Genomic DNA, 18,396 nt, shown 5'->3' on the forward strand with positions numbered 1-18,396 from the left:
TGGAAGAAAATGAAGCCTCTGCTTCCTAACTTTGGCATAAATAAACTAAGTAACATAACTCTTGTTGAAAACGGGGTGGTCACGACGGAACCCAGGCAGGTGGTGGAAATGTTTCATAGCTATTTCGCCAATGTAGTTTCAACAAATAACCGTGAAAATGACTTCAACGATCATCCAAGTGTAAATCTAATCGCTTGCAAAATGCTGCTAGATCAGTTTGTCTTCCAGCCTGTGAGCTGTGGCTATGTTCGTCAAATCTTAGACAATCTAAATCTCCGGAAGGCTGTTGGCGTGGATGGAATTTCACCGCGTCTCTTAAGGCTCGCTGCTCCCATCCTAACGGAGGAGATAACACAGATGGTCAACTATCTGATTATGAACCAATCATGGCCAACCGAATGGAAGAGTGGGAACTTGACACCGGTATTTAAAAAAGATGAGGATACACGCAAAGAAAATTATCGTCCTGTTTCCATTCTTACCGCCATTTCTAAAGTGTACGAGAAGGTTATGTTTGACCAGCTGTACGGCGCTTTCCATGAACATCTTTCTCCGAATCTATCTGGGTTCTTGAAGAAACACTCTTTTTGCACCGCACTCTTAAAGATGACTAAGAACTGGAGGCGAAGCCTTTACAAAAGGGAGGCAGTTGTAGCCGTGGCAGTAGACCTGTCGAAAGCATTTGATTCTGTTAATCATAACCTCCTATTGGCTAAATTAAAAGCGTATGGCTCCTCTCCGTCTGCATTAAACTTGATTTCTTCCTATTTGTTGGGGCGAAGACATTGAGTTAAGTTGTCCGGTGTTTGCTCCAACTACTCAGAAGTAATGGTGGGCGTTCCCCAAGGGTCCCTCCTCGGACCGCTGCTGTTTAACATTTTTATAAATGACTTGAACTACGCCATACCGGATGTATCTCTCAGGTTATACGCCGAAGACACAACTATGTATGCCTCAGACGTCTCGCCCATGGCTCTCGAATTTGTAGTGGATAATGGTCTTGAGCGGTCATCATCGTGGTTTCGAGAGAATCATCTGGTGATCAACAACACAAAGACGCAAGCAGTACCCATTGGTCCCTGTAAGTAAACAACTCACACAACCTACTTGGCGAACTGACTCTTGTACAACCCAGAGTCAACACTACTAAGCATGGGCTAAATACTTTCAGCTACTTTGGTCCAAAAATCTGGAACTCTTTAAATAATGACTTAAGAACTTCACGAACACTAAAAGAGTTTGTAACACGTATCAGGAAAATTACTTTTGACGTATGTAATTGTACCCTTTGTAGCTCTTTGACTTAATGTAATTCTCACTCTGGATGTAGCTTCAGTAGCATGTATATAGCTATATTAGTGTATTCAATAATGTTATTAATTGATTGATTGATTAATTAATTAGTTAACCTTATTATTTACTTATCATCTCTGAACTTTTATTGTAACTGTTTAATATTATATTTCCATTTATTTTCTACTCGATTCATTAGCTATCTAAGCTAGGTGCCAGACAAGCTCCATAAATTTTGAGTATAAATAAATACCTGGCCATACACAGCTCTGTCATTGAGACACTGCCATCTATCAAAATACTTGGCATTGAACTTGATAGTATGCTATCTTTCAAGGATCACATTACTAAACAGCTTCAAAAGGTATACGCTAACAGTGGCGCACTTAGGAGAATCAGGCGCTTTGTCCCTGGCAATGTTATGTTAAGGCTCTATAAAACTTTCATTCTCCCTCATTTTGAATACTCTTTCTTGGATTGGGGAAAGTGCAAGCGAGTCGGCTAGAAGATGCCAACTATTATATTCTTAGATCACTGCTAGGTTATCTCAAGTCTACCCTTTATGATGAATTGCTGCGAATCTTGAATATGGAAACGTTAAACCAGAGAAGGAAACAACAATACCTTATTCTGTTATACAAATGTTTGCATAACGACGGTCCCAAATATATCAGAGATTTTTGTAGTTTTAGGGAAACTATGTACAATCTGAGAGGAAGCGGCATTAATTTGTGCGCACCTAAATTTAATTTAAATTTTATAAAAAAAATCTTTCACTTAGATGTGTGCGCAGCTGTGGAATGGAGTACCTACAAGTGTAAAACTGGCTAGTAATATCAAACTTTTGAGAGCATTGAAACTTAGCTGCTTCTCTATTTTATACTTGTATTTAAGTGACTCCCAATTTCATCGTACAAACATAATTTTTAATCTTAATTTTAAATTATTTAAGCAATTGCTTCACCATTTTATACCTGTGTTTAAGTGACTTTGAATTTTACTGTACAGACTTAAATTTTAATATTAATTGTTAGTTATTTTAATTTCTAATCAGTTAGGTTTTGACAGTATGTATTAGGTTTTTTAGATTCTTAATCTTAGAGGCAGGTACGTATTTTGAACAAGCTGTATGAGCTCCTTGACGCTACGTGAGTAAATAAAGTAGTAATTGATTGATTGATTAATTGGTTGATTGATTGATTGATCATTGCACTGGGCTGATAAAGATTCATGAACCAAAAAAAAAAAAAATTGTGCGCTGATTGAAAAAGATTGAAAGTTACCAAGCGGAGTACGGAAGGATCGAAGAAAGGAGGTAAATATTGTGGAGGTAAATATTGATCAAAGTGATAAGAGTTTACTTTGATCGAGGTTTGCAAACTCAAATAATTACGGTGCGTACGCTAGTCTCGTTTCTAACCACGATTTTTTTACAAGTGTTACAAATGTTGTGACACCAAAGCCAAACTGGCCAGCACACGGCTACGATGGCATATCATTTACTCCACGATCTGTGGAGGCGCGGTGACCTCATGGTTTGTACGCTCGACTCTCGATCGAGTGGTCCGGGTTCGTGCCCCGGCCGGGACATTGTGTTGTGTTCTTAGGCAAGACACTTTACTCTTACAGTGCCTCTCTTCACCCAGGTGTATAAATGGGTACCGGCAAATTTGATGCTGGGGGTAACCCTGCGATCGACTGGCATCCAATCCAGGGGGGAGTACAAATACTGCTTGTCGCTTCATGCTACAGAAACCGGAGTTAAGCACCTGCCTAATGGGCCACTAGGCTCGTAAACAGACTTTACCTTACTCCCACAATCTAATGGTGAATTCTCCCTTGTAGCTGTTACACGTTTCCCTGTGAATTAGTTACAAGAATTTGGAGTTAGATCAAGATAACAACATCTTCCTAATAAGTTTGGTATTCGCATTACCTGTTTGCTGGATAACATTTGAAAAAAATAGGGAAAAGTTGCCTGTTAATCAGTTCTTGGGTTTTGAGGGTTGAACTTTTATATGCGCTGATTACAATCCCATAAGGACACTACATGCTACTTATTTGTTTGAAAATAACAGGAAAATCAAGCAAGTGTGAATGGCGTTTCTTAAGGGCTGTATCGTTGCTACGGTAACCTTTCTGTAAGGAAAATTAGAATAAGAAAAAACTTATATCGATGCTAAACGAACAAACCATTGGGAAATGGACACCAGAAAGGAAATTGGAGTGTATTGAGACATAGCAGTGGGGAGGGAGGGTAGGGTCAGTAAATATCAAGTCAAGCATTTGGCCCTGCTCAAAATTCTGCCTCAGAACTTACAATACAATACTTTTTGATAGATAATTTGAGTCTTCCAACTTACATCATCGACATGAGAGGTGCTTAAAATTAATAGAAGTTCTGTCGTTTTAAAAATTCTGATTATATCACCGTAATTTTGGGGAAAAGATTAGACATGTAGATGACGCAAGGAAAAATCCCCAAATTATTAGTTTAAAGTTGAATATAAAAATATTTTAAGTCACTCTTTACCTTTAAAAGTATTTGAATCAAAGGATCTTTTGCGATATTAAGAATTTGACGGGACTTAAAAAAATTAGGGATGTTTAAGAAACTCAGCGATATTTAACAATTATTCCACCAGCACGCGTTGGATATGAGATGATAGATAGCCAACGAGGCGTGTAGCGCCGAGCTGGCTATAATCATCTCATATCCAACAAACGCGAGTGGAATAATTGTTTTATTAAAATGCTACATTAAACTATTCATTTTTATTACATTTTTAGCTCCCTTTCAATTTTAAGCTTATGCGTACGCTTACCATATCGTAGTTCTATGGTATATTGGCTCATATACCATAATGGCTAAGCCAATGAAAAGTCTTGAATTGCATTATCGAATGATCCAGTTTTTAATAAGAGATATTTATAACTTTTGAGGTCATCAGCCTCGAATTCCACACTTATGGCAAGCGACAGAACTTTAAAGTATGATACAGATCAACGGTTCAAAGCACATTTAAGCGTAATTTTTCTCACTGGGATGATGATGACCGAACATCATAACAAATCAAGTGAATTTAATTAATAGTTGTCAGTAAAACAATTGATATAGCCTGCAGGGTGCAGCTATTTAGAGACGTCATTAATGTGTTTCGTGTCGAAGCCAGATTAGCTTTCGCTTTCGTGTTCACCGGGTGCTTATTTGATCACGGAGAGTAGCCTCTATTCTTTATCGCAAAAGGAGTACTACTATCTTGCTATGAGGTGTCTGAAAGTTTGACAACGGTAAGATGACTTTATTTCAGTTACACCTAAGGATAACCAAAACTACAACTGCTTTCAAGCGAGGTTAAATTAGTTTGAATTAAACCAAGAAACTTTCCGTCCTAAGATGGATGCGACATTCGCTTTAAAAGATTTGACGACTGTTTGGAGCAGAAAGATTAGCCAGATCAGCAACAGCGTGAAGTTTCACCACGCTTTCTTGTCCCATTCTTGAAATATCGTTTTGTGAAAATGTAAGTGATGCTATTTTGATATGCTTCACGATTTTGTGACAAGATTTACTGAGTGTATCAACTTATCGGATGAACTCGAATGGCTATGGAAAATAATTCTGATAAAGGCTTGAATAGACTGGGAAAAGTATATTTTCTTTGCCAATAATAATCAAAGTCCTGTCCCCGTTCCGATTTCAAATTTTGCAACTATTATGTTCCACCTCAATTGTTATCCTTGAGTGATCGCAAGCGAGTTTGTTTCAAGTCTCATCAGGTGATCGAAGCGAACTGCAGCAAAAAATATTTCAACGATACGTGACTTACTCGGGCTCTTAGTGCAGGTTCCCTCGCAACACTACTCAGATTTTTCATTCGCGCTTACATCAAGCTAATCGAATCTGCGGTTGTCGTGTCAGTTTTGCGCTTTGTTATTATTCATGTATGCAGACTACGAGAAGAACGTCCATATTCTCCTTGCGTCGGTTTTTTTTTCTTAGTTATTCTCTTTCCGATTGCCTAACGCACGTATTTTTTGTTTCAGTTTTTCTATTTGTGTATGCTGGGAGAAACCACTGGCATCGATTTCATGTGAATCACATTTGGAGGTAACTATAACTTAATGATAATGAAAATAATAACTATTATTTTACATACACAGCGCATTACGATCCGCTGTACAATAGTCTATTGGGATGGTATAATAGCTAATGATACACAAGGAACTTTAATATAATGTGGAACAGGGAGGGAGGGGGGGTTGGGTAAGCTCCATCTTACCCCCCTTCTCACTTTTTACGCTAAGTAAGGTTATTACACCCACGTTAACGAAGAATTTTCCAGACTTTTTTTAAGCGAGAGAACTTTGAAAAATAATTAAGATTAACGTGTCAAGGCACATCCTAGTGTTGTTTTGCTGCGGACAGATAATGACCAAGAATCAAACCAAAGCGAATTCAATAGTTGTCAGTAAAACAATTGATATAAAACCTGCAGAGTGCACCTATTTAGGGATGTAGATAATCTGTTTTGCCTCAGGGCCAAAGAAGCTTTCGCTTTCGAGTTCATAGAGTGTTTTGTTGACTAGTTTTTGTTGACTGAAAGGAGCCTATATTCTTTATCGCCGATGATAAATCACCACCTCACGAGAAGTTTCCAAAACTTGACAGCAATAACTACCTTAATTTCACTTGCATGAAAGTTATGAGAAGCAGATAAGACTCTTTTCAAAGGAAAAATACTTCCTAGAGTTCCTATATAGGAGAAGAAGGAGCTTCATGAGACCGTAACAAGATGAAATTTGACCGTGATTTCTTCCATCTTCCTTAGCACTAATTCGCATAAATCAGTAAAAATGTTGTTGATGTTATTTTGATATGCTTTGTAATTTCCCAATCTAATATTCTGAGTTTATCAACTCAACAAAAGAACACCTATGTTTGGTTGGACACCAAATATCAATGCTTCAAAGCAGGTTGCATGTTACTTCAAATGGATTTCTTAGCTCAAGTTAGAGAAAGTCTTTACCAGCTTTATTTTCAGTTTACTTCTTCCTTTAATTCAAGTTGACTTTTCTTCAACGATCAAATTTTGTTTGGGCGAGTGCAACGAAACGTAACCAGGAAAAGTAAACTATTTCCACTTAATTGACGTAACCACAAAAGCCTGTCTTCATTACTTCAGCAAAACAAAAGCAGTTCAAATGGCCCGTTGATATGACGTCATGATCATTTGATCAACGCTTTACAAGTATTGTGCGGCCTTCCATATAAAATCTCTCGAAGTGTCTTTTAAATTTCTTTATGGTCTTCTGGATATATAAGCCTCCTCTGAAGTCAGCCGCGAATTGTTGACACTTAAGTAGAGCGATAGGAGTTAGAAAGATAATTTTTATTAATGGGTCAAAGCGCATCAAAAGTGTCATTTTGCAGCGCCAAAAACCGCAACAAAGTGGTTTTCAGTCCAAACATTTGCATAGTACCTGCAGGGTGCCGGCCGCTGTTTTGGGACGTGATCAATTTGGATTGCGACGAATCTAGATTAGCTTTCGCTTGCGAGTTCCTGAAGTGTTTTGTTGACTTCAGAAAGGAGCCTATATTATTTATGGCAGGTGAAGTATTACCACCTCACTAAAATGTTTCTATAACTTTGACAACGCTAAGTAAACTTTAATTTACTTACCTAAACGTTAAGTGTAGCAGATACAACTTGTTTCAAACGAACAAGGCAGAAAACTTAATTCTTGACTCATCTCGGGTTACACAAGCCGAGAAAAGAAAGTAAATAAATTTGCGAATTCTCGCAAAAGAAACCTTAAGGAACAGAAAACTGCAGGAACATAGTCGTGGTAGCACTGGATTCAAAAGGCTTACAATAATTGCTTTCGCTAGTAGGAATCCAGAGTGTCGAACGGTGTAGAAATTTTCTAATGTCCGTTAAATAAACGGGTCAAAGCACTTCAAGTCTATTATTTTATTAATATTTTTGCGGAAGGGACCGGGGAACCGAAAATCATAACAAACTATACACAAAACTTAAGTTAATAAAAAAAGAAAAAAAATAGCTAAAAATATTACAACGATAAGTGAATCGTTCGGGCTCTCGGTGCGGGTCCCCTCGCATTTCATCTGCGCCGATATCAAGCTAATCGTGTCAGTTTTGCGTGTTGTTATTATCCATGTATCCAGACTACGAGAAGAACTTTCATGTTTTCCTTGCGTCCGTTGTCTTTGGTGCTTTTTCTTTCCAGTCTCTCTTTTGAATTGCCTTTGGCACGCATTCTGTTTTTTTTCAGTGTATATCATTGAACTAATTAACATGAAGCCTAGGTCTGTATACAATCTTAGATCAAATCAAAGTTTATTACTTGACCCTCCTAAGGGGAAAATGCTGGCCACGTTGGGGGACAGATCATTTTCTGCTGCTGCCCCGTACTTTTGGAATGCTCTGCCAGCTGAATTACGTGATATTCAATCATTTTCCATTTTGTAAATGTAAGCTGAAAACTTATTTATTTCGTGCAGCTTTCTCAAAGTACCCTGTCTCACAATTATTTTTATTAGTATTACTAATTAAGTTTCTTATTAAGATCCTTAATCCTAATTAAGATCCTTATTATGGAAAATCCATATTATTCTTATTTTTAACATACGTTGTTAATATTAATGTAGATGTAATTAGTTTTATAAATTTGAATTGACTATAGTATTCTAAGTTGTTAAGCGCTGTTGATCATTGAATGAAAATAGCGCTCTAGAAGTTATTAAGTTATTATATTATTATGAATAAGCTCCATCTTTTCCTCCGATCTTAATTCTTGACTCTAAGTAAGGTTATCACACTCACGTTAGCGAAGAATCTTCCAGACTTTTGTAGAACGAAAAACGTTTGAAAAATGATTAAGATTAACGGATCACGGTACATCCTAGTGTTATTTTGATGCTATAGAGTGCATTTGCTATGAGAAGATGGGATGATTACTTGGAGAGAAGGAGCTTCATGAGACCGTAAGAAGATAAAATTTGTTAGTGATTTCATCCATCTTCCTTAGCACAAGTTCCCATAGATAAATGGAAATGGTATCTATGTTGTTTGATACGCTTTGCAATTTCCTTATCTGATATTCTGAGTGTATCAACTCAACGAATGAGCACACGAAAGAAAACTGCTACAAACTTATCAAAGCTGAAGAATTTATGGCGGAAAATACAGTTCTATTCCATAGTTATGGACTTCCTGCGGCGCATTAGCGTCACTTCAACAGTTCTCGCAGCGCACTAACGGCAATTTTTTCACTGAATTTTTTCTGTTTTGACTCGCACGACGCACTTCGTGGAGGAAAAGGAAAGAAGGAACTTTGCTTTAACTCGGGAAGTTGAGGCTGATTAGGCCCCTAGCAATACATGCTAATATGCCAAGGAAACTAAATAAGTGCTTACAAATCCCCACCGTCATGAGGCAGACTAGTGGGCTATTTACAGAGTGCAGCCGAGGAGTTGAACCAGGGGCAACCGAGAACAAATCCAGTGAGTGGCAGGGTGGAGGGCTTGAACCTGGGACACCGGATTACAAGTCCAGCACCCTAACCACTCGGCCACGCCGCCTCCACGGGGGCCTACCACGCTGCCGAAAAGGAAGGGATTCTCGTAGTCTAGATAACTGCCTCCGTTGTCGAAAAGAGTAATAATTTTTAAAATTCATTAAACAAGCGGTTTAAAGCGCTTCAAATCTCTGTGTTATTTTGCGGTAGGGAGTGATGGACCGAAAATCATAACAAACTATACACATAGACAGGTAAAAACGAGCGATATAATATCCCGACGTTTCGGCGACTTCATGGCGCCATTATAAAGGGTACAAATGAAAATAAAATTAACAAATGCGAGTACAAGTTACAACTAATTTACATAGGGGAGGTAGCTACCCAAATACTTTAGTACGGATAGAATCCGCTTGCACGTTCCAACTCGGTGTTAATTGTTTGATGTAAAGCATCTCGTTGACAAGACAATCGAATTTCTTCATGTACTTCTTGAGAACTTTGAAACAGCTAAGAAGGTCCTCAGGGACAGCACCTGCGTGGTCGATGTCGTCGTGCTTGCTTACTGAAGATGACGTGCTCTTATGGCTATTCACGCGGGCATATAAATGCCCGCGTGTGTAACCAACATATCTCCCTGTATTACACAGGTTACATTTAAATTGGTACACAACACACTGTTATTACTAAATTATTACACTACTATTACTACTATTACTACTAAGTACCACTGTTACTAGTTTTATGGCATTATAATACAGTATACTATAAAATACTAACACAGATATTACTACTTCTGGTATTGCAATTAGCTTAACCAGTTATTTATTTATTAGCCACTTTTTATGAAATTTATCTAAAGTATTATTCTTCATACACACATATTTTACTATTTCAAACTTATTTTTAACCTTTAATTTGAAGCCAGTTATATAGGATAATATTTGAGTTCTTCTGCAATCCCATAAATAGAAGTATAGAAGTATAGAAGGTATCTTGCTCTTCACTGCCGTTAAATATGTTTATATTGAAGTTTTGTCGCTTAATTCACTTTGTTTTCACCTCCTATGTAGATAAGAACGTTTCGATTGCAAGCAAACGGCTTGGAGTCTTCTTCGTGCGAGCCGATCACGATCCAAAACAGCAGTGAAAAGACAAATAATACCATCAATCAGCATTATTTGTTCCTCAAGGCACTGGGACAAGCCTCGCTGGTAAGTACATTGTGTCATTGTGTAATTTAGTTGTTTCTGTTGCGGACCAGGATTGCTTATTATGAAACTGAAACGAATTATCTACCGTTCCCTTTTAGAAAACAGAAAGAGATACCAGTCTTCGCTCAGGATAGAGGATCACGTACTTCCTTGCCATTCAGTATATTGGGTATGTTTTGAAGATGATGTAAGCTTAAATAGACTGGCAAAACTATATTTCTTTGCCTATAATCGTGAAAGTCCTATCCCCGTAGATACTTATGACTCGATCGCCTCAATTGTAATTCTTGATCCTCTATCAGACTCTCACAGCCGTGTTTATTTCAAGTCTCATGAAGTTTACGAAGAGAACTGCAGCAAAAAATATTTCAACGTCAAGTGAATCGCTCAGTTTCTCAGTGCGGGTCGCCTCGCATTTCATCCGCGCTGATATCAAGCTAATCGTGTCAGTTTTGCGCGTTGTTATTGTCCATGTATCCAGACTACGAGAAGAACGTTCATATTGTCCTTGGGTCGGTTTTCTTTTGTGTTTTTTATTTCCAGCCTCTCTTTTCGATTGCTTTTGGCACGCATTCGGTTTGTCTCACTGTTTCTATCTGTGTACATTTGACAAATCACTGGCAACGATTTCATGGCATAGAAGAAAATATTACTTAAGGAACTGTAATTAAATATTAAATGCGAAATAGGGAGGACCGAGAGAGAGAGGGGGGGGGGGGGGGAGTGGATAAGCTCCATCTTTTCTCCCTTTCACTTTTTAAGCTAAGTACGGGTTATTTCACTCACGCTAGCGAGTAATTTTTCAGAATTTTGTAGAGCGAATCAAAGCGTTATTTTGCTGCGGACAGATAATGGAACAAGGATCAAACCAAAGTGAATTCAATAGTTTTCAGTACAACAACTGATATTAAACCTGCAGGGCGCAGCTATTTGTGCTTTGCCTCGAGGCCAAATAAGTTTTCGCTTTCGAATTCGTCGAGTGTTCTGTTGAATACAGAAAGCAGCCTATGTTATTTATAGCAAATGATAAATCACCACCTCACGAAAAGTTTCCAAAACTTGGCAGCAGCAAGTATCATAATTTCATTTGGATGAGAGTTACGGGTAGAAGATACAACTCTTTTCAAACGAAAAATACTTCCTAGAATTTCTATATTGGAGGAGAAAGAGCTTCATGAGACCGTAACAAGATAAAATTTAACTGTGATTTCTTCCATCTTCCTTAACACAAATTCCCGTAAATCAATGAAAATGTATACTCAACAAAAGAACTCCTGTGTTTGGTTGGGCGCCGAATATCTTCAATACTTCAAAGCACGTTGCTTGTTATTTCAAAAAGATTTCTTAGCTCAAGCTAGAGAAGGTCTTTACCGGCTCTATTTTCAGTTTAAGTCGTCCTTTCATTCCTATTTTCTCTTAACTGTCGTAACCTAAAAACTGTCTTTCTTACCTCAGCAAATAAATGGCCCATTGATATGGCGTCATAATTATTCGATCCTCAAGTGTTTTGTTGACTACAGAAAGCAGCATATATTCTTTATAGCTGATAAAGTATTATTACCTCGCGAATAAAGTTTCTAGAACTTTGACAACGTGAAGCAAACTTTAATTCGCTTACCTGAAAGTTATGCGTAGCAGATACAACTCGTTTCAAACGAAAAAGAAACAAGCGAACATTGTGAAATACTTATCTTGATACGAAACACGCTGCAGGAGAAGGAGCGTAATACAGAAAACTAGTTTAGCAAAAAGATAAAATTGCACTGCGACTTCTACCATCGTCGCTTTAAGTTAGAAAAGAGATGTTTGTGACCTTACGTTCTTTTGATACTCTAACTGATATGATCCATTGTCTAATATGCTCACCGTATCAGATGAACGAAAGACGGAACTGTTTAGTTAAGTTGTCAGTAATTATGAAAAACGCAAGGGGCAAAAACGCAGCGGATTACGGCTGCTACAACTTTTTTTAAAGCTACAGAAATTTTGTTGGGAGAATCATCCATTGTTTTAAGGACTAGAGGTCGAAGAGATAAGAGGACCTCAGGAGATAAAATTTTTTTTAGTGCCACAGTATACCAGCACTGCAGTGCCACAGTATACCAGCTCTGCAGTGCCACAGTATACCAGCACTGCAGTGCCACGGTATACCAGCACTGTAGTGTTAGTTCCAGAACTCAGTGAGATAAACCAGCTGCGAAAAAACTGCCAAAGCCTTTTAAGCTTTTGAGATCTAATGTCCGTGAGATGAAGAAGAAACGAAATAAATAGCGAACAAAACAAGTGCTTTTCGTGAAGTGTCTTCTTAAATCTGTTCCAAACGTCAATATTGCATAAAAGAACGCTTATTATGTCAAGTGTATTTCTTGGCTCATGCTGAGAAGAATTCTGTTTCTGCACCAATTTTTAAAAGATACCCCGTTTAGTCATTTTCACTTTCATTACAGATGACTTTCCGCGAAAGTAAGCCTTGACTGATAAAAGTTACATAAGCCGTGAACAAAAAGTAAATATATTTGCAAATTCTTGCAAAAGAAACCTCAAGCAATAGAAACCCAGAGCAAATCTGTGGCAGCACTAGATGCAGAAGGCTTCCTTCCGCTGTTAGGAGCCGTCTGGATTGTCGAACAGCATGAGAATTTCTAATATTCATTAACTAATCAGATCAAAGTCGTTCAAATCTCTGTGTTACTTTGCGGTAAGAAGTGATGGATCAGAAATCATAACAAACTATTCTTAATACTTCTCAAACAAAAGAAAAATAGATGACATGTTGCCATGTATCTGTTCAATAATAATTCGCTCCGACGAAGGGCTCACGCTCGAAACGTCAGCTTTTATAATCGTAGCGGTGGCCAATTTACCATTTCAACTTTGTTGATATATTCAAATTATATTGAGAAAAAAAAATTATGTGAAGTTGTTAAAAAGTAACATTGACTCTTGGCTGCTCAATTTTCCCTCATATCCTTAGTCCTGGCGTCAATTTAGCCCCACCCTGTGAATAAAGGAAATAAACTTCCTTGTTCCTGACCCACCCCTTTCCTACAAAATCATGTCTAAGCGCGTATCGCTAGATCTTGACACATATACTATTTTCAAAGACAACCCTAACGCGTATTAACAAAACTTTGGTTTTGCTCAGGTTCAAACAAGAAATGGCCGCTGTATTTGAATACACGGAAGAGCAGCTAAATTACTTCAGGATTTGTTACGTTGTCACTGATATTATAACAGAGGGTCTGCGAACAATCTTTAAACAAGAATGGGACAGTCGCCACAAGACAACACTAGGAGAATGGAATGATCAACCTAAAAATGGACTGGACTTTTGGAATGGGGAGTCTCCTAAGAGGAGAAGCAAAAACGCTCGGCTGTTATCAATCATGAGGAATGGCGATAGAGCTGATTGGGATTGTACCATGCTGTTTTACGCTATTCGTTTTTCAGATTGTATCCACGGTCTCAATTCAGTGGTTCGATCAAACATAGATGATCTAAGAAATACTCGGAATGAAATCGCACATGACGAAGCAGGCCAACTCTCTGACGGAGATTTCAATTTTGTTATATCGCGGGTGAAAACTGCATTCGTCGCCCTCGGTCTTCCCACATTAAAAATCGATGAAGTCCAAAATCAAACAACCTTCCCCACAGAGGAGTTAAGTGCAGTTTTAAGGGAGGTTAACAACCTGAGACAAAAACTTAAAGAGAAGGAAAAGGAACTTCAAGTAAAAGAAGAACAGAGGCTTGCCTTGCAAGAACAGTTACACGCAGATGTCTCTCCATTTTGCATTCTCCCTCCTAAACCAATACACGACATCGCTGCTCGAGAATCTGAAGTTGATGAAATTATGCGAAACCTGCAAACATTAAAACGCACCGATGATGGGATGAGCATACTGTATTTGTCAGGAAATCCAGGAAGTGGCAAATCTCAGCTGGCCCGTTTAGCAGCCAAGCGATTCTACGACGAAGTCAAAGAAACACCTTCTGCACCTTCATTTGTCATGACACTGAATGCTGAAAGCCCAGAAACAATTTTGAATTCGTACCTCCTTTTTGCTCAACATTGCAAATGTCCCGGATATGAAATAACAAACACTTACGGCTCGAAGGATTTGAACACAGACGAGAAGATTTCATATCTCAAGACCCTAATAAGTGCAAAAATTAAGCATTACACTTCATGGCTGGTGGTAGTTGATAATGGGAACCCTCTTTCAAGCGGTCATTTGCCTGATGCAGGAAACGAGGTGTGGGCAAGGGGCCAGATGCTAATAACAACGCAGGGCACTGCGTCTGTGCCGTTAACAAGCTCTTCCGTACAAAACATTTCCGTCAGCGCAGGAATGCAACCTAACGACGCATGCTCTTTACTGAGCATTCTTTCTGATATCCCAATTAATGACATAGAGAAAGAAGTTGCTAAGGTATTAGACTACCAGCCACTTGCCCTAGCGGCTGCAGCCAGCTATGTGCGACAAGTTCGTCAGAGTAAGGTATCCTCGAAATTTGGCTGGAGCGACTACCTGAAGAAATTGGAAGAGGGGAAACGAAGTGCTACTGAAATCATTCTTGCTGAGATCAATCCAAGCTATCGAAACTCCATGACCAAAGTAATAACACTCGCTGTCGAAAAGGCGATGGCGGACGATATAATTTTCCATCACATGTTCAATTTTCTCTCTGTGTGCGCATTACAGCCGATCCTTCAAGAGGCTATTATCGAGTACATCAGAGCAGTAGATGAAGATTGTGAAGATGAAGATATGATAACAATGAGAATGAATCAATGTTCATTATTGCTGATTGAAGAAAAAGAAGAAGAGGAAGAAGAGGAGGAAGAAGAAGAAAAAGTGAGTGGTGTCTATATTCGAGCTCATGGTATTGTTCACGATGTTATTAAATCGGCGACGAAAGATTGCACAGAGGATGAAGTTTACGAAATGGTATATGGGGCTGTAATGTCATTCTCAAAATTCGAAAAATTAGCTTCTATTGATGTGGGAACAAAATTAGCTCCCCATTTAAAGATGTTAAGCTTAAAACTTGAACATGTGGTAATTAGAAGAGAAAAGCCAGAATTCTCCGAAAGAGCACTTAAGTCTTTGAGTTCTTACGCTGGTGGCCTTTGCACCCTCGGTGACATGTGCCATGACCACAGTGAGTTTGGAGCAGCGATAGTCTTCTATAAATTGCAGTTAAAAGTGATTGAATCAAGTCACGAAGGAGAGGACCTGAACAAAGCAGCATGTTACAGCAAATTGGGTATTGTACATAAGGAGCTGGGCAAAACAGATCAAGCAAAAGACTACCATAATCATGCACTGGAGATTCGTCTAAAGAAGCTGGGACCTGATCATGTTGATGTTGCAGGCTCTTACAACAATCTAGGTAATTTACACAGTGACCTGGTCGAAACAGATCAAGCAAAAGACTACTATAATCATGCACTGGAGATTCGTCTGAAGAAGCTGGGACCTGATCATGTTGATGTTGCAGCCTCTTACAATAATCTGGGTAATTTACACAGTAACCTGGACAAAACAGATCAAGCAAAAGACTACTATAATCATGCACTGGAGATTTATCTGAAGAAGCTTGGACCTGATCATGTTAAGGTTGCAAACTCTTACAACAATCTGGGTAATTTACACAGTGACCTAGGCGAAACAGATCAAGCAAAAGGCTACTATAATCATGCACTGGAGATTTATCTGAAGAAGCTTGGACCTGATCATGTTAAGGTTGCAACCTCTTACAACAATCTGGGTATTCTACATAAGGAGCTGGGCGAAACAGATCAAGCAAAAGACTACTATAATCATGCACTGGAGATTCGTCTGAAGAAGCTTGGACCTGATCATATTAAGGTTGCAGCCTCTTACAAGAATCTGGGTAATTTGCACAGTGACCTGGACGAAACAGATCAAGCAAAAGACTACCATAGGCGTGCACTGGAGATTCATCTGAAGAAGCTGGGACCTGATCATGTTAAGGTTGCAGACTCTTACAACAATCTGGGTAATTTACACAGTGACCTGGGCGAAACAGATCAAGCAAAAGACTACCATAAGCGTGCACTGGAGATTCGTCTGAAGAAGCTGGGACCTGATCATGTTGATGTTGCAGCCTCTTACAAGAATCTGGGTAATTTGCACAGTGACCTGGGCGAACTCCAAGAGGCCAAGCATTGTCTTGATCGTGCACTGGTAATTTTTATTTCGAAATACGGTGAAGATCATGTTATGGTACGAGAGGTCAGAAGGAACTTATCTCGTCTACAACAGAAAGGGAGGTGCGTCGCGGATTAAGGGTTAAGCTGCTTTGAAAAGAAGAAAAGATGAACGTGTAGATAGTCTAGAAACTGTGCTAATTCATAAACGGTGAAGGCCTTTAGTTCTGTTTAGACGTTGCTGTCCCTTTTGCTGGAGAAGTTTCGCCAGAATCTAGACCGTTTTCTTATTTTCGTTATATTTGATATCGTTTGAGCTTCTATTATGCTGATCTGCAAACTCTGTGATCGGACACAGTTTAAAGACGTTTCCTTGCTTGCAGTCCCACGGTCCAGGACAAAATCATTTATGAGTCGCCATTTAGTGCTGCTTCTTCTGAATTATGACTTTTGATTGATTGGCTTGTGTACATATCACTCTCTTCTTATCAGCAACGTATATTTATAAAGTAAAAGGTAGCCTGGTGGTTTCGTTATGTTTTATATTTGATGGAACTTAAACCAAAAACAGGCTCCTCCTGTAAGAAGGAGTATAATTGACAAGGTTTCCAAATGAATAGCTCAGGACTTAATAGCACTGTAGATCTCAGTCTGAGAAGTTTAAAATTATTGTAATAGATTAAGAGACTCTTTGTGATATTACCTTAGAATTTGAAATTTCGTTGAAGTGGAGACTTCAACGCTTTATCTATAATTTTTTTATACATTCTTAGATGAAAGTCGCGCGTTAACTACAGAGTGTGGGATGAGCTACGTTTAATCGGGATGATTAGGTCTAGTAATGGTTGATTTCGACTCGGTGCATCTCAGTTCACCGATCTTTAGAATAATGACGGACTATATATACATTAGCCTTTTGTGAGAGCTTACATAAGTTTGTTTGGAGTCAAATGTGAGATCGTAAGAGATGATGTTTTATTCAAATACGCAGACATGTTTTTGCATCAAAGAGATCCTTGTGTGGCTATTATCTTTCGATTTTACTTTTGAAGCATGTAGTGGCCCCTCCCCTCCCAAAGTATTCCAGCATAATTTTTTTTTAGCGTCGCCCCTTTGTTGAGCTCGTTATCTTCTTTATTATTATACTGGGTGAAATCCGAAGAGAGTATCAAACTTTAGAGGGGGCTTCACTTGTGTATCCCTTGCGCTTGTTTTATTTTTCTTCCTCCTCCGTAGAGCCAAAAATCTTTATGGACACCTTTGGTTTAGATCCGTTGGTGAGGTTGCCGTGTACGTCGTTCCCTCCGGTTTGATGACTCTGTTTGTGACGTAGACAAGTCACATGGACTTTTGTTCGATCATAAAACAGTAAAGTTATGTGTTTTCTGAAGCTTTCGATTGCAATGCTCTTATTTACCTTTTTCATTTTCAATTGTGGACAGTTGTGAAAAAAGGAAAAACTCACAGCTTTGAAAATGGCTTTTCGTCCCGGAAAGTAAAATGGCTGGAGCAAAGGCGCAAAACACACACAAAGAATAAAGCACATTTTATCATGAATTTGCAACTCTACATCACACTTATAGGTCGTGGCAGTACAGACCCTACAGCGTTCGGTCCATTCAAACCCAATGAGGGCCAATATGCCCCAAGACAGTTTGAGCAAGTGAGGTTAATAATAAATGATTTATTAGAGGGCAGTCTGACCAAAATTTGCCGATTTTCGAGAACAAAAATACACGGTGTTCAGGCGGATTGCAATTTGAAAAACATTTGATCCTTTATTTAAGGAAAACCGACGGTAAAAGTTTAAAACAAACATAGAGGAAAAGCCAATAGAAAAAAACGTCGTGGTAATTAACTAAACGGCGCATGCGTGAACGCCATTATATCATAATAAGTCGGACCACACGGCCTACGACCGTTTCCGCGAAAACGGTCCGTATGGCAAAATCCCAACCGACTAAAAACCAATCACAGCGCTAGGATTTACCTCAAGACTACTTGGCCGTATGAAACTATCAAAGTGACCCTATGGGGAATCCATAGATATATTACGCAGAATACAATTGTTTTTTTCATGTGGTTAAGTCTAAGGTTCAAAAGTAAACGTGATATTTAATTCTTATACCCCCTTAACGATGATTAAGTTCTTAAGAGGGAATAGTCGGT

At 38.7% G+C, this 18,396-nt stretch overlaps 2 protein-coding genes across 4 annotated transcripts in view; both read left to right on the forward strand.

Annotated features, from left to right (window-relative positions):
- LOC148731599 (sorting nexin-5-like) overlaps positions 1–18,396 on the forward strand; it is a 221,112-nt gene that overhangs the window by 120,530 nt on the left and 82,186 nt on the right. The gene's annotated exons all lie outside the window — the stretch shown is intronic.
- Positions 4,441–17,234, forward strand: LOC111347639 (uncharacterized). 2 transcript variants are annotated; one of them, XM_088759335.1, is made up of 5 exons: positions 4,441–4,584; positions 5,341–5,404; positions 9,909–10,049; positions 10,148–10,218; positions 13,195–17,234. In XM_088759335.1, exon 5 carries the CDS (start codon positions 13,208–13,210, stop codon positions 16,364–16,366), a length of 3,159 nt encoding a protein of 1,052 aa, XP_088615461.1. In that variant the 5' UTR covers positions 4,441–4,584; positions 5,341–5,404; positions 9,909–10,049; positions 10,148–10,218; positions 13,195–13,207; the 3' UTR covers positions 16,367–17,234. The 2 variants fall into 2 exon arrangements, with proteins under 2 accessions (XP_088615461.1, XP_088615462.1); XM_088759336.1 differs by lacking the exon at positions 5,341–5,404 and having other exon boundaries at positions 4,448–4,584.

Source organism: Stylophora pistillata, chromosome 5 (assembly GCF_964205215.1).
Source record: "Stylophora pistillata chromosome 5, jaStyPist1.2, whole genome shotgun sequence".
Taxonomy (NCBI): Eukaryota; Metazoa; Cnidaria; class Anthozoa; order Scleractinia; family Pocilloporidae; genus Stylophora; species Stylophora pistillata.

Bases quoted from the DNA above. Each gene is read 5' to 3' on its own strand.
- LOC111347639 (XM_088759335.1), top strand. From the start codon at position 13,208: ATGGCCGCTGTATTTGAATACACGGAAGAGCAGCTAAATTACTTCAGG.